Raw genomic sequence first — 14,871 nt, 5'->3', positions numbered from 1 at the left:
TGACTTTGGGACTGCAGGCAGTCTAGGGGCCCCCTGGACATTTAGGAAATCCCTCCTGAATTCACTCAAGGGATTTTTGGAGAAGTGGAGAGGTCCCTGGGAAGCCCCCATCCCATTTTGTCAGAACAGATATCCCCACACTGCCTGCAGCTCCCTATTGGCTAGTTAGTGAAAGTGGATCTGGGAGGTAACTAGATTGGGAGGCAGGAAGGACAGTACTTTTACCCTTGACCTGGATACCACTGGGGGAATTCTCAAGATTTTTTAAAAGACTCATACCGAGGAGCAAGAGTTTCCAAACTCCAGTCACAACAGGCTGGGTTGGTCAAGAACATTTCAAATTCCTGTTACCAACCATTTCACCTTTAAATCAGGCTAAGAGAACACATCTATTGGAGGAGGGTGTGTACACACTGGAATGCTGCCTCTAGTAGCCACTAACATTTATAAAGGATTCAAGGATATTAATTAGAGATATTATTCACCCCCACAGGAAGTCACCATCTAAAGGTTTTCACTTTCTTGCCCCCCAGAGCAGGAAGAAAAGAAATAAATCAAGCTTAGTACTAATCTTGTACAATTTGAGTGTGAAACAGGAAATAACCAGTGCGTTTCCTGTGCTTGAGGGCACACTGGAAGCTATATCTCCATATTTTGCAACTCTTTTTATTGAACACTAAGCTTTGCTATCTCTACATTTAATCTGCTTGTAGGTTTACAGGCACAGAGCAAAATATGGCAGCTTTTCAGTGGTTTTTGATCTGGAATAGAAACATAGCATAATCAAAGGGGAAGCAAGGTTGGGGTGGCAGGAGAATATGGACTTTAGGGTTTATAACATTCTATTTTCTCTTTAGCTTAACAACAAATATGAAAGCTAGCATATGGCTAATTTACTCCAAATAATGTTTGTAGTAAATTGATGTACAAGAGTATCAATAGCTAGTATTCCATCAGGTAGGCATGGCAGGATCAGAGTACTGGGCAATAAAAGTGCATTAATAAACTTGATTATCGAATCATCATCAGATATTTACTAAATGTTAATGGTGAGCGGTACACTCTATCAGCATTGGGCTCGATACCGAGGACATAAAATATTCACAAGGGGAGCAAAACCCATAGCAAAATAGAACATTTAAATCACGACCTTGAACAAGTCACTTAGCTTCTCTGTAGCCCAGTTACCTCTTCTGTAAAATGGGGATTAAATCGTACTGTATCCTATTTAGACTGTGAGCTTTGTGAAGGACAGGGATTGCGTCCACCTAATTAACTTGTACAATAATAAAAATCATAATACTCATTAAGGTCTTACTATGTGCCAAGCACTATTCTAAGTACTGGGGAAGATACAAGTTAATCAGGTTGGACATAGTACCTGTCCCATATGGGGCTCACACTCTTAATCTCCCGTATCTACCCCACCACTTAGAACAGCATTTAGATTGTAAGCTTGTCATGGGCAGGGAATGTGTCTATTGTTATACTGTACTCTCCCTAGCGCTTAGTACAGTGCTCTGCACACAGTAAGCGCTCAGTAAATACGACTGAATGAATGAATAAAATAAGAGAAGATATGAACAGGTGCAAGGTTCATGGAGAGAGGAAAAAGGAATCAGAATACTTTGCCTGCTTGGCTATTTTCACATTTTATTTATAGTCTTTCTTTTAACCATGTGTCTGTCTTCTCCCATTTAGATTGCTATACCCTGTCATGGGAGAAGGATCATGTCTGAACTGTTTTATTTCTATGCTCCATAGGGCTTAGCACAGTGCTCAGCACACAGTGAGCTTTTAACAAATACCCTAAATCAATCCATCAGTCAAATCTGGTCTTCCTCATAATCTGACAAAAATTCCTCTTTGAACATGGGGTTTCTTCTCTACAGAGTTCCAAGATAAGGAAGAAACCTGGCCTAGTTTAAGAATTCTAGTGGGTCAACTTCACACATCCAGTCTAGAGGGAAATTATGTCATTATGCCTAGGGGATTTGATATCATTCAAATATTATGGCACTCAATCCTGGAGCCTATCAGAGTTCCAGTCCAGCTCTAGGGACAGCCAGGTGAGGAGAGAGGAGGAGAAAGGAGGTTTCCTTTCTCCCCATTTCTCTCTCTCTTTCTCATTTCTCTCCTCACCAAGTCTTTCTTTGGTTCATTCTGTGTCTCCTCTATCTCTTCTCCACCTGTCTCTCTTCTCTCTCCTCTTTGGCTCTGGTTTCTGTGGCTGGCTGACTTTGGGACTGTCTCTGAAGGGTATAGGCATCTCTCATTCTAACCTCTTCTGCCCTGTACTCTTTAAAAAAAAATGTTGGTATTTGTTAAGCACTTACTAGGTGCCGAGCACTGTTCTAAGCGCTGGGGGAGAAACAGGGTAATCAAGTTGTCCCACGTGGGGCTCACACACTTTTAATCCCCATTTTACAGATGAGGGAACTGAGGCACAGAGAAGTTAAGCCCTGTCCCTTTTCATCCCTCCATTTAAAATGAAACCTTATCCCCTATGATCAGTAACATCTGCTTTGTCCTCTCAGTTACACATTGGCACAACCAAAAAGATTTCCATGAGTTTCTCCATCACTGATATTTGAATGCTTTTGAGTGACAAAATGTGTTTATCATACTTAGCTATGGATTGCTTTCTCTCAAAAGCATAGTTAGCTTTCAGTGGCATTTTTCAATAAAATGACGCTTTTCCCCCAGTTTCTCCTAGTTACAAAACCCTTATCCAAATTTAGACTGAAAAAGAGCATTTGTTTACCTTATTCATCTGATGAGCTCTTGGGCAAAACACTTAACCGCTCTGTGCTTCAATGTCTTTGTGTGCAAAATGGGGATAAAATATGTGCTCTCTCTACTCCTTACAGCGTGAGCCTCAACTGGGAAGGGGACCATATCTGATTTATCTTGAATCCGAAGATCCACTTGGAATGCTGGAGTGTAAAGGGGGTAGGGATTTTAGGTGGGTGGGTAGGGACTGGGTGAGGAAATACTTCAGAGATAGTTCAAAGAGCCACAATTCTGGCATCTTTTTAGCCCAGATGGAAACTCAGTTCTCAGCAAAGACTTGGAATTAGCAATTAAGTCAAAGAGTTCAAAGGTTTGAGGCAGTGTCACCCTCACATAGTTAGCACCTCTGCTTGGATCTAGCTCAGTGCTTGGCACGCTTAGTATCCACCCCAGCACTTAGTACAGTGCCTGGCACATAGTAAACACTTAGCAAATACTATAATTATTATTATTATTATTAAATACCATGGTTAAATGCCACACATACAGCTCTTCCCCTTGATGTTATTCCTGCCCAGTGGGTGGACAGACGTGGTACCGACCTGTGTTTGACCCAAGTGTCTGACTCGTTGGCTCTCTCCATGTAATTCTCAGGAGCAAATCCCCGGCAGCCCGTCCGGTGGGAGGTTGCCATCACCCAGCCTTCACTGGCTTCGTTCGGCTGGGTCCGGTCCACAAAGATGTACTCGCCTGCACTCAGCAGTAGTTCATCCACGTTCTGAGGCTTGTACTGGAAGAGCGCCCGCAGCGTCTGGAACATAAACGCATGCTTTTCAAGACCCAATCTGTTGTGTGCCTTGGGGGCAGCCCAAGAAGCCCTGTTTCATTGGGTGTCTGGGTCACCCGATGCCCCAACACCGAATTCTCCCTCTGGCTTGCTCAAAATCCCACAAGTCCTTGTGGAGCAATGGGAGAATGGCTCATCAGTCTTGAGCGGAGTTTCAAATCAAACATCCCACTCATTTCAGGCCAAGTTCTGAACTACAGGGAAGTAGCACGGCCTTGTGGAAAAAATGCGGGCACGGGAGTTAGAAGACCTAGGTTCCAATCCAGTGCTTAGAAGAGTGCTCTGCACATAGTAAGTGCTTAACATATACCATTATTATTATTATCCCGGCTCTGCCACGTCTGCTGTGTGACTTTGGGCAAGTCATTTAATTTCTCACTGCCTCATTTTCTTTGTAGAGTGGGGATTAAAATACCTGTTCTCTCTTTCCCCTTAGACTGTGAGCCCTAGTGGGACAAGGGCTGTGTCCAACTTGATTATCTCGTATCTATCCCAAGGTTTAGTACAGTGCCTGACACATGATAAGTGCTTAACAAATGCCACTATTATTTTATTATCATTATTAAAATGGACAGATTTCTGAACACCCCTCATCTGGGGAAAACTCAGATAAACTGAGTATCACTTCTTCACTGTCTTGACTTATGCTGTCGAGGCTTTACTGTGGTGATCAGTAAACCAGATGCTGAATATGAAGAATGACACAACAGGAAAATTTATAAGAACTCCAAGCAAGGGGTAGTGAAGTCAACCCTCAGTGAAAGATTTCATAAGAATACACAATCATAAACAATATACCCTGATTCTTCATTTACTAACCCAAAAGATTTCCTTTTTTTTGGCAAGGAAGGGTAGGGTGTAACACTCGGTCATATATTACCAAAAGGAGTTATCACTGGGATGACTTTAAGCAATATGGAAAAAGGACATTTGCTGCTGAATTTAAAATACCAACTATCTGAAAGATCATTCTGCTACACAGCCTCTTTGGGCAGATAAGGCGAAATCCATTTATTTTCACAAAGACCGGGCAAAGATCTGTAACCCGAGGTGGAGGAAGACAGTCAAAGGTGTGTGTAAAAGTCTTACCTGGTAGTGCACAAACCGCATGTCGCGTGAATACAGAGCTGCAATCCACTGGCAGCTCTGTCCCTGATGGATGAATTTAGCCAGTTGCTCCAATGTTCGCTGATGGTGAGGATAAAACTTGTGAGCCAAGGTGAGATGGAGCTGCTTCGTGCAAGGTTTTACAAGACAATCTATTAAAAATTAGAAGCATGATTTAGAAGGCTGCATGATGATGCGAAGAGCTTTCTTTTCCCTATGCCTGCTGTGTGTCCAGGAAAGGGGTGGAAATGGGAAAAGAGGAGAAAGTGATGCAGTTTTAGAAATGCTTGATCCATCAACCAACCAACTAATCATCGGTACCTATTGAGCATTTTCTGAGTGCAGAGCACTGAACTGAGCACTTTGGAAAGCAGTATATGGCAGAGTTGGGAAATGCAATCCCTACCCACAGGAACAAAGTCAGCTTAACTGACTTTCATTTCTATACCTGCCCCCAACTTGGTGATTAGGGGGAAAGATTGTGGATACAGCAGAGGGAGGTCCAGCCATCCTTTGTCACCACTGCTGGAGGCAGAATGCTGGTCTGGGAGGACAACTTGATTCTCCCAAGCAGCACTGCTTCTGCTAATTACCAAACCATTTCTTTTTTCACCTTCCTCATTAACAGAGAGTGTGGAAATTATGGTATTTGTTAAGCGCTTACTATGTGCCAGACACCGTACCAAGCACTGGACTAGATACAAACTAATATGGTTGGACACAGTCCATGTCCCACGTGGGGCTCACAGTCATCATTCCCATTTTACAGATGAGGTAACCAAGGCACAGAGAAGTTAAGTGACTTGCCCAGAGTCACACAGCAGAGAAGTGGTGGAGCCAGGATTAGAACCCAGGTTCTCTGATTCAGAGATCCGTGCTCTATACACTAGGCCACGCTGCTTCCCAGGGTAAATGGTAAAAAAAAAAAAATAGTTGTGGGAGCTCAGTAAATGCTGTGGGGTCTTTTTCTCTGAAATCACTGCAGTCTCCTCCTGGGATTCTTCTTGATCTTGGGTAATGTTCAGTAGGAAGAAAGCTCATTTCTCCTGGCCACACACAGTGGGAAATAGATAAAAATCAAAAGTTCAGCTCATTCTGGTTAAGAGCAGGGCAACCCGTGTCCTTTTGACAGAGAAACAAATGTATGCATCTATGAGAGTAGTGTTTCACTGTGAATGTGGGTGGGACTCATCCTGTAGAATCTAAGAGATAGCAGGGTAAGGGGTGGTATTTACTGAGAATGTGTTGGTACTGAACACTGTACTAAGGGCTGGGGTGAATTCAAACTTGGAATCGAACGTGGCCCCCGTCCCACAAGCGATTCCCCATATAGATGAGGGAGGACATATAGCAAAGAGACATAAATTATAGGTGAAGCACAGACGATGGAACATTCAAAATAAAAACAGTTAAGGCGACCTTAGATTATCTAGGTAAGCTGGGTGGTCTGGTGACTAGGGCAGTAGGAGCCTTATTTGAGCTCTTATATTAAACATTTACCTTTCACAAACCATTTGTCTCTCTACTTCTGTTTTGCCAACTGCAAACTGTGGTCACAGTATGTATTAAGCACCCATTTGGTGCAACGTACTGAACTAAGCACTCGGGAAGGACAAAACAAGCCCACAAGGAGCTTACAATGTAATGGGGAAACTGACATTCAAAGATTTTACAAAGAAACCCCGTGAAATAATTGAATGCATAATTGAATCTAAGTATATACACAGGGTGAGTATGACTAATTACCTCAGTGCTAGAGATGGCTGCTGGTTTGTATGACTTGGGATGCTGAGAATTAATCAGAGAAGGCTTGTTGAAGGAGGTGGGCTTTTAGGAGAGCTTCTGTAAATGGGAAGGGCTGTGGTCTGATGGATTTGTGTGGGGAGGTTCCCAGCTGGGAGAACTGAGTGAGCGAGGGACAGGGATGGCAGGATGCTTGTATCTCAGTCACTAGGATACCTCGATCCATTCCCGGCTTAGGTCTCATGATGCCAAGGAGTGCGTAGCTTTGCTGAGAAAACATAATCTTGTGGAAAATCTGGGTGTCAGGAGACCTGGCTTCTGGTCCCAGCTCTGCCATTGGCTGTGTGACTTTGAGGAAGCACACAGTAAATATCATCGATTGACAGAATTATTGAGTGGGCAAGACGCTTAACCTCTTAGGGCCTTCATTTCCTACTCTGTGAAATGACGATGGTAATACCACCTTTCCCTATCTCACAGTGCTATGGCGAGAGCAAGGTGAGACGATTAATGGAAAAGGATCTCAGAGAACTACAAGCCCTATACAAAAATCAGGAGCTCATCATTACGATTATGATTACTGTATGATTTTCCATGGGAAGCTTGGGCCTACCTGCCAAGATGGCGGCTTCCGTAGCAAAAGACATGGCGAATTCCCGAATTACATCAGCAGGGCCTTCATCAATGAAGAACCCCAGGTAACTGATGGAAGAATGGAGGGTTAGGGGGATTACAGATGGGAAGGAATGCAAAATCTTGTCTCCAGCTCTCTTCAGGGCTTCGTACAAACAATCCACTTTCTGGTCTTCGCACTAACAGAAAAAAGGAAATGCAGGCTTACCCTTAAAAGAGCATGGGTTCTGGCTTATCAACAATGATAAACAGGAGCACACATCTGCAGGGAGTCATGATGCCAGGCCCCCTGCCTAGCAGTCATATGTGTCACCGCATGCGATGAATTCACGTGCAATGCAGCATCACATGCCTCGGAGTGGGTCCCCCTGGAGACGGGGTGATGTTTTTCAGCTTGGTTCTTTCCCAACCACACTCCCCAGGACATTAGCTCTCTCTCTCTCCCCCTCAGGCCAGGCTGGCCAGTCTGCCCATCAGCTGGGTGAGAGCGGAAAAGGCAGCCTTACCGTGAAGAACTCGCAGAGAGTCACGTGGGGGAAAACTTCGTGAGCTCTGTTTCTGGCACACTGGAGCTTACTTTCTCTCCAAAACTCCTGCAGTTCCTCCAACAGGGGCCCGGTGGGGCACAGGTAGAGGACGTATTCCTGAGGGATCGGGTCTTCCAGGGAAGGGTCATTGTAATGGAAATGTAACCTGCAACAGAGAGTGTATTCTTCTCCTTGGGAAAAGACATCCGCTTCCCTCAGCCCTGAAGGAGCAGGTGCCTAGTCCAGCAAGATTGAGCCTCCAAATGGTTTTACAGGCCTCACGGCCCCAACATGCCTTCAGGCAGTTTCCAGCGACCCCTATTCTTATTAAATGTCACTACTGATAGAAACAGCTTTCTGATTTTCTACAACTCAGCCCACACACTTTGCTCCTCTAATGCCAACCTACCCACTCTACCTCCATCTTGTCTAACTCATCGCCGACCCCTCGCCCACATCTTGCCTCTGGCCTGGAATGCCCTACCTCTTCATATCCGAAGGATGATCACTCTCTCCACCTTCAAAGCCTTATTGAGGCCTTCCCCGACTAGGCCTCATTTCCTCTTCTTCCACTTCCTCCTGTGACACCTTTACACTAGGTTTTGCACCCTTTATTCACTTCTCCCTCAGTCCCACAACACTTGCGTATATATCTGTATTTTATTTATAGCAATGCCTGTCTCTCCCTCTAGACTATAAACTCATTATGGGCAGGGAACATGTCTACGAATTCTGTTATATCGTACTTTCACAGAGTTAGTACAGTGCACTGCACACAATAAGCGCTCAATAAATACGACTGATTGATTGAAAAACAGTTTCAACCAATCCTCCCCTAGGGGAAAACTCTTCTGCAAATGTAGCCCAGCCCTGTCCACATTGAGTCAGCTTGTCCAGTTGAAGGTGGTGGAAACCAAATCCCTTCGACTCCATTGAGATTGAAACGATTCATCCAACTATAAGGTGGTAAAGCACAGAGCAGTACTGGAACCTGGATTACCATAACCATTTCTTTCCCCCAGTCCAATCCATCCATTTATTCTGATTTATGGAGCAACCCGCTGGGTGCAGAGCACTGTGCTGGGTGCTTGGAACAGACTACAGGATTATTGGAAATGGTCCCCACCCTCAAGGAGCTTACAACCTAATGGGAGACCCTGACAGACATGTTCATATACTATATTCATAGGACAAAGAGGAGGAAAAACCTGGGTATAACTGGAACCTGCCAAAGGAACAAAAATTTGTCTCCAGAATAAATGAGAGGAATAAACTAAGGAACAAACTGATATTCACACAAGTGCGCTGGGTGGCTGAGAGGCTGACAGGTCCAGGGGATGTGGGGATGTCACAGTGGTATTTATTATTTACTATGTGCAGAGCACTGTTCTAAATGCTTGGGTGAGTACAATACGAGAGAGTTGGTAGACATGTTTCTTACCCTCAGTGAGCTTAAGAGTCTAGAGGGGGAGACAGACTAATATAAATTTAAAAAATTATGGATATGTTCATAAGTGTTGAGATGGAGCCGGGCGGGGGGGGGGGAGGGGGGAGCGGTGAATTCCAAGTGCCCAAAGGATACAAGTCCAAGTACATAGAAGACCAAAAGGGAGAGGGAGTTGGAGAAAAGAAGGCTTAATCAGGGAAGGCCTCTTGGAGGAGATGTGACCTTAATAAGGCTTTGAAGTTGGGGAGAGCAGTGGTTTGGCCTGTCTTGAGAGGAGGGAGTTCCACGTCAGAGAGAGGATATGGGAATGGGGTCAGCAGCGAGATAGATGAGATCAAGGCACAACTGGGAAAGGCTTCCTGTGGGGAGGATGAGTTTTCAGGAAGCCTTTGAACAGGGGGAGGGCCAGGTCCTGGCAGATATGCGTGAAAGGGAGTTCCAGGCAGGGGAAAGAAGAATGTCGCTTAAATCCCTTGGGATGGATGCACCCCAAGGAAATTGCTCTTTAAGGGCTTCCTCCTTCTCTGCCTCAGTCCAAACACTCTCCAGCTTGCAGAGAGTCTTTAGAGCTTTTCTGGCACCATCTAGGGCCCAGGTCTTGCCCGCCACAGCTGGTATTCTGCTATACTCTCCCAAGCACTTAGTACAGTGCACGGCACACAGAAAACATTCAGCAAATGCTACTGATGGACTGACTGATATGACAGCAGGACTCAGACAAGTGAAGGATTTAAGCTACCATTTGTTACCTGCTCCAAGACTTAAAAAAAAAAAATTGTTGCAGGGACATCTTTGAAGAACTTTTTACATGCATTACTTTATGCTTCCTTTGCTCTTTCCCCCTCTTTTAACTCGGCCCTGCTCACTACCTCAGGTCTCTAAATGTTTCTGAGGTTCCTCTCTACCCCTACCCAGTCAACCGATGGCATTTAATCAGCACTGTCTAGAGCTCTGAACTAAGCATTTGGGAGAGTACGATAGAGTTAATAGGAGTCCTGCCCTCAAGAAAATTACGGTCTAGACGGGAGACCAACAGTAAAATAAATTACAGGTAGGGGAAGCAACTGAGTATAAAGCTGTGCACATAAGTGCTGATGGGAAGGGGAGGTGGGTTGCTAATTTTTTTCATTTTGAATGTTGAGGTAAATTTGGTGAGGCACTTGAGTCGAGTTGGGGTGTGGCTTCCTGGGGGCCCCAGCAGGCCTCAGAGTCCGGAAGAGGACAAAAAAGCCCTCCCTCAATCCCTCCCCAGGCTCCCAATCATCTTCGACCCTTGGCTGGAGGAAAAGAGGAGCCTCCAGCTCATCATTGCTGGACTCCCTGGGCTGGTCGAGAGTCACCCATGCTGGCTTCCTGTGCCATAAAAGGGGAGGGGAGCCTCGAGTCCAATCCTGGTTGGAGCAAGTGGAGTCCCGGGTGCCGGGGCCTGGCTGTGGAGTCATATCCTGCTTGCAGGAGGCAAATTAAGTGGAGCGGCCTCCTTGGTGCTTCAAGCCAGGTTCAGGGGGCACCAGAGGGCAGGATGGGTTAGCAGTTGCTGCTTGCCCGTCCCCAAAACTATGGGGGTGAACTATGTCCTGCAGCCTAAATTTGGGGTTAGAACTGTGGCCTCCCTCCCCTCATCCCTACACACGCCACTCTTGTCCTCTAATCTCCTTCAGCACCTTCCCCACTGGCTAGAGGGAGTGTTCTCTTGATGCCCTTTGCCCTAGGCTGCCTCACTTAATCTTTGGCCTGGGCGCCATTACCAGCACTGTCTCTGGCTCCTGACATCACCTGGGTCAGTACCAGTACTCGCCTGGTATTTAGTTTCCCCTTCTGGAAAAAGGGAGTAATTCTAGTCCACCCCAAAGGGCATTTGAGGTCATTGATTCACTAATTTCAACCACTCTAGTCATGAGTCTTTTTAAGCTTGTCTCCCCTGATAGAGTGTAAGCTCCTTTTGGGCAGGGAACTTGTCACTTCATTATTCCGTACTTCCCAAGTGCCTTGAACAAAGCACCACACCAATGGAGAACTCAATAAATGCTGCTACTAAAAGTACAGCAGACAGTAAATGAGACTCAAAGCCTCATCACCAGATCCCATCTTCTTTCCCATCCTTAACACTTCTGTATATATGCACATTCCAACTGCATCTTCGTTCGGTTTTCCTGATTCCTCCATTTGTAAATATGTTTGTGCCTAGATCCCTTGTTAGATTGAGGGAGTGCATCTCATGCTTTTGTTGCAGTTGCCAAGTACTTACTACAGTGCATCGAACCAGAGGGTGCTCAATATTCATTCATTCAATAGTATTTATTGAGCACTTACTAGGTGTAAAGCACTGTACTAAGCGCTAGGAATGGACAATTCAGCAACAGATAGAGACAATCCCTGCCCAATGACGGGCTCACAGTCTAGATAATATTATTACATTTACCATGATTATGAGTGCATCCTAGGGGAGTGGAATTTTTCCCCAAAATAGTGGGAGGGTATTCACTTACCCTATGCAACTTCACTTCCACACTTCCTTCTTTGTTTAGTCAACTCCAGTGGGAGACAAAACCATTTTTCCAAAGGAGCAAATCTTTCTCTTGTCTTTGCACAACGCTTAGTACAGTGCTTGGCACATAAGTGCTCAATAAATTTGATTAAGTTCTATTTAATCCAGCTTGAAATACAAGTCATGAAAGGCTTCATTCTGGTTTTTGTAATGCAAATTTTCAACCCATTTCCATCCAAATACTTTGTCAATAATAATAATAATGGCATCTGTTAAGCACTGACTATGTGCCAAGCATTGTTCTAAGCATTGGGGTAGATACAAGGTTATCAGGTTGTCCCATGTGGGCTCACAGTCTTAATCCCCATTTTACAGATGAGGTATCTGAGGCACAGAGAAGCTGAGTGGCTTGCCCAACGTCTCACAGCAGACAAGTGGCAGAGCTGGGATTAGACCTATGTCCTCTGACTCCCAATCCCATGTTCTTGCCATTAAACCATGCTGCTTCTCAACCACACTGAATGGTCTATCTTTCTAGATTGTAAACTCTTAGGGGGCAAGAACCTGCCTTATTTTAGATTTAGGTCTAGAGAGGCAACACTTGATAAATGCTACTCTGAGTCGGGGAGAAATAATGCAGCTCTGGGTGAAACCCCTCCTGTAACACAAAATCATGTTCACTTACCAATCAGCTGCCTCTTGTGCTGTTTTTCTGCCAGTAGCTGCCAATGCCTTCTGCCTGAGAATTACGAAGAAGATGGAAGATACGAGACCACGAAATTAAGAGAGAATGTAAAGGATGCCCTATGGTTCTGTGATATCGGTAACTCAGAGAATAAAAGCTCCACTGAAATTCAGGAATTATTACTGATTTTTTGCAGCTGCATCCCATGATGGGTTTAAGACCACAGGTTATAAAATCCTGAAAATGGGCTGGAGGGGAGGTTAACACTGGAAGCTCTTGTCTAGCTATTGGGCATTTTCATCCCAGGACTGACTGCGTGCTACTTTTAGTTGTGGTCAGTTCTTCAGTGGGCTCCCACTCCACTATTATGGAGACTTGGCTGTTGTGGGACATGGGTGGAGTCTGTCCAGGATGAAAACCAAAAGCTTAGTGGGAGAGCACCTGAGTCTTCCAATCCCTGAACGCTGGTCCAGGTCCTGCCCTGGATGGGCAGGGAGGGAAGTAGGTGTGATTCTCTACTGACCCCAGGTTTGGGGGTCCCCAAGGGGCTGGATTGATTCTGGCTTTGGTTCTAGATTAGGGAGGGCCCAGGCCCAGGACAGGGGCAGGATCTCTTGAGGCTTCTCTAATCCAGGGTGTGATGATCCTAGCCTGGACCTGCCCCTCAGGAGTTGGTGTGAATCCTGATTAGCAATAAAGCCCCTGCCCCCTTGGCTAAAAAGTTTGGTAGTCCAATTAGTATGGACTGTATTAGTTAAAAAAAGTCTGTTCTTCCAAAATCTTTTATCAGCCCAGACTTCTTCTTTGCTTGATCCCACAAAAGTACCAGACCGGGGAGATTTCCCACTTCTTTCGTGTTATTTATTAAGCAGCAATTATGGGCCAAACACTATACTACTGGGGTAGATACAGTATGATCGGAACAGATTCAACGTCTGTCCTCAGTGGGGCTCACAATCTAAGACTCCCTCCACATTTAAACTTTTCAAAGTCAGTTGACCCATAAACCTGGAATTACTTGTCACTTCCTAAAGCTAAATTGAGTGCTATCAGCCCAGTAGGTGCCCATAAAAGTAATCTGTGGTGGAATGACACTGCAAAATGAAGATAATTATCACTTTCTCTTTGATAAGAAGGACTGACCCTACTGAAGGCAAGAGAGGTTCCTTTGGACAATCTGAAGCAGCACTTTCTTAAACTAAACTTGCTATCTCCCAACTAAACTGTTTCTATTTTCACTTTGATTAGAGACAATATTTTTAAAGCCTGAAATGGTGTGGGACTGTGGCTTTTAACAGATGATCTTAGTGGATTTTCATTTCAAAATAGTCTCGGGGAGAGAGGGATCTTGGAAACAGCCACCTCCCGTGGGAAAATTCCATTAGAGTGTAAGGTCCTAATGGGTAGGGAAAATTCACTCTCTTTATTTGGTATTTACCTAGCGCCTAGTAAAAGGCACTGAACCAAGTGGGCTCTCAATTAATGCACCATTAATTAACTGATGATGATAATTTAATGTAATAAAATAAGTGGTTTAGGGTTGGATACTTTGAGAAACTACTTGAGTCTCTTCAAAATTCTCTTTGCACTATGTTATATCTAAATCTTATTTCCACTAAACGTCTTGAAAGTTAAAGCGGTTAACTCTACGGGAGCCTTGGAATTTGAAGAAATCTGGAGCTGTCGCAAGAACAGATTTGATATCATTTTACTGGTATTCACAGACCTATGATCAATAATAATATTAATGATAATAACAACTTAATTGCTTCCTGTGTACAGAGCCTTCCCCTGGCACCCCAATTTTTATGGCATTAAGTGCCTACTCTGAGCTACAGGGGGGTATGAGTTAATCAGGTTGTGCACAATCCATGTCCCACGTGGGGCTCACCATCTTAATCCCCATTTTACATTTGAGGACACTGAGGCACAGAGAAATGAAGTGACTTCCTAAGGTCACACAACAGACAAGGGGCACACTAGCCCTGTGCTAAGTCCTAGGGTAAATATAGTTAATTAGTCCCTGTCCTACCAGGTGTTCACAATCTAAGAAATAGGAAGAGCAGCTCCTTACTTTACAGATAAGGTACCTGAGGCACAGAGAGTTTAATGGCCTTGCCCAAGGTCACACCACAAGCGGCAGGGCCGGGATTAGAACCCAGGGGCTCTGATTCCCAGTCCCATGCTCTCTGCGCAAGTCCTCACTGTTTAGTCCGTGAGACCCGTGGACTGCGTCTGATCTGAGTATCCTGTATCTACCTCCAGTGCTAAGCACAGTGTTTGGAACATCAGAAACACTTAACAAATATCACCATCAATAGTACGATTTTGAACAAGAGGATCTGATCAATGGCTGATCGGGGTCTTATTTCAGATCAACCTTGGGTTCCTAAGCAGCGGTTGAAAGCAGAAGCCAATCTCAGAAATGGGAATGTCAGGCAGATCCCTCAGGCTGACTGCAAGCTGCTCAGTGACATCCCTCCAGGGCCACATTTCTGGAGCACAAAAGGCATGAGTGGGAGAACGGGGTTACTCACGCAGTGTGTGCAGGGAAGCCCAGGGCCAGGAGAGAGTCCAGTAAGGGGAAGGAGCTCCGGCTTTTAAGCTTGTTGGAGACCTTCGCGTAGAGCTGCAATTCAGCTGTCGCCATGTCTTCCGGCC

General features: G+C 45.0%; 1 protein-coding gene across 1 annotated transcript in view; it reads right to left on the bottom strand.

The window, feature by feature from the left end:
- Positions 1 to 14,871, bottom strand: part of UBASH3A (ubiquitin associated and SH3 domain containing A) — a 27,679-nt gene extending 12,808 nt beyond the window's left edge. Inside the window, exons 1-6 of the mRNA XM_039914682.1 lie at positions 14,748 to 14,871; positions 12,211 to 12,264; positions 7,570 to 7,756; positions 7,044 to 7,242; positions 4,670 to 4,839; positions 3,336 to 3,544 (exon numbers count right to left, since the gene is read on the bottom strand). Coding sequence (XP_039770616.1) covers positions 3,336 to 3,544; positions 4,670 to 4,839; positions 7,044 to 7,242; positions 7,570 to 7,756; positions 12,211 to 12,264; positions 14,748 to 14,860 — 932 coding nt within the window. The 5' untranslated portion in view covers positions 14,861 to 14,871. The remainder of the gene's footprint in view (positions 1 to 3,335; positions 3,545 to 4,669; positions 4,840 to 7,043; positions 7,243 to 7,569; positions 7,757 to 12,210; positions 12,265 to 14,747) is intronic.

This window comes from Ornithorhynchus anatinus, chromosome 18 (genome assembly GCF_004115215.2).
Source record: "Ornithorhynchus anatinus isolate Pmale09 chromosome 18, mOrnAna1.pri.v4, whole genome shotgun sequence".
In the NCBI taxonomy this organism is placed as follows: Eukaryota; Metazoa; Chordata; class Mammalia; order Monotremata; family Ornithorhynchidae; genus Ornithorhynchus; species Ornithorhynchus anatinus.
This window is presented reverse-complemented; position numbering and strand designations above follow the sequence as displayed.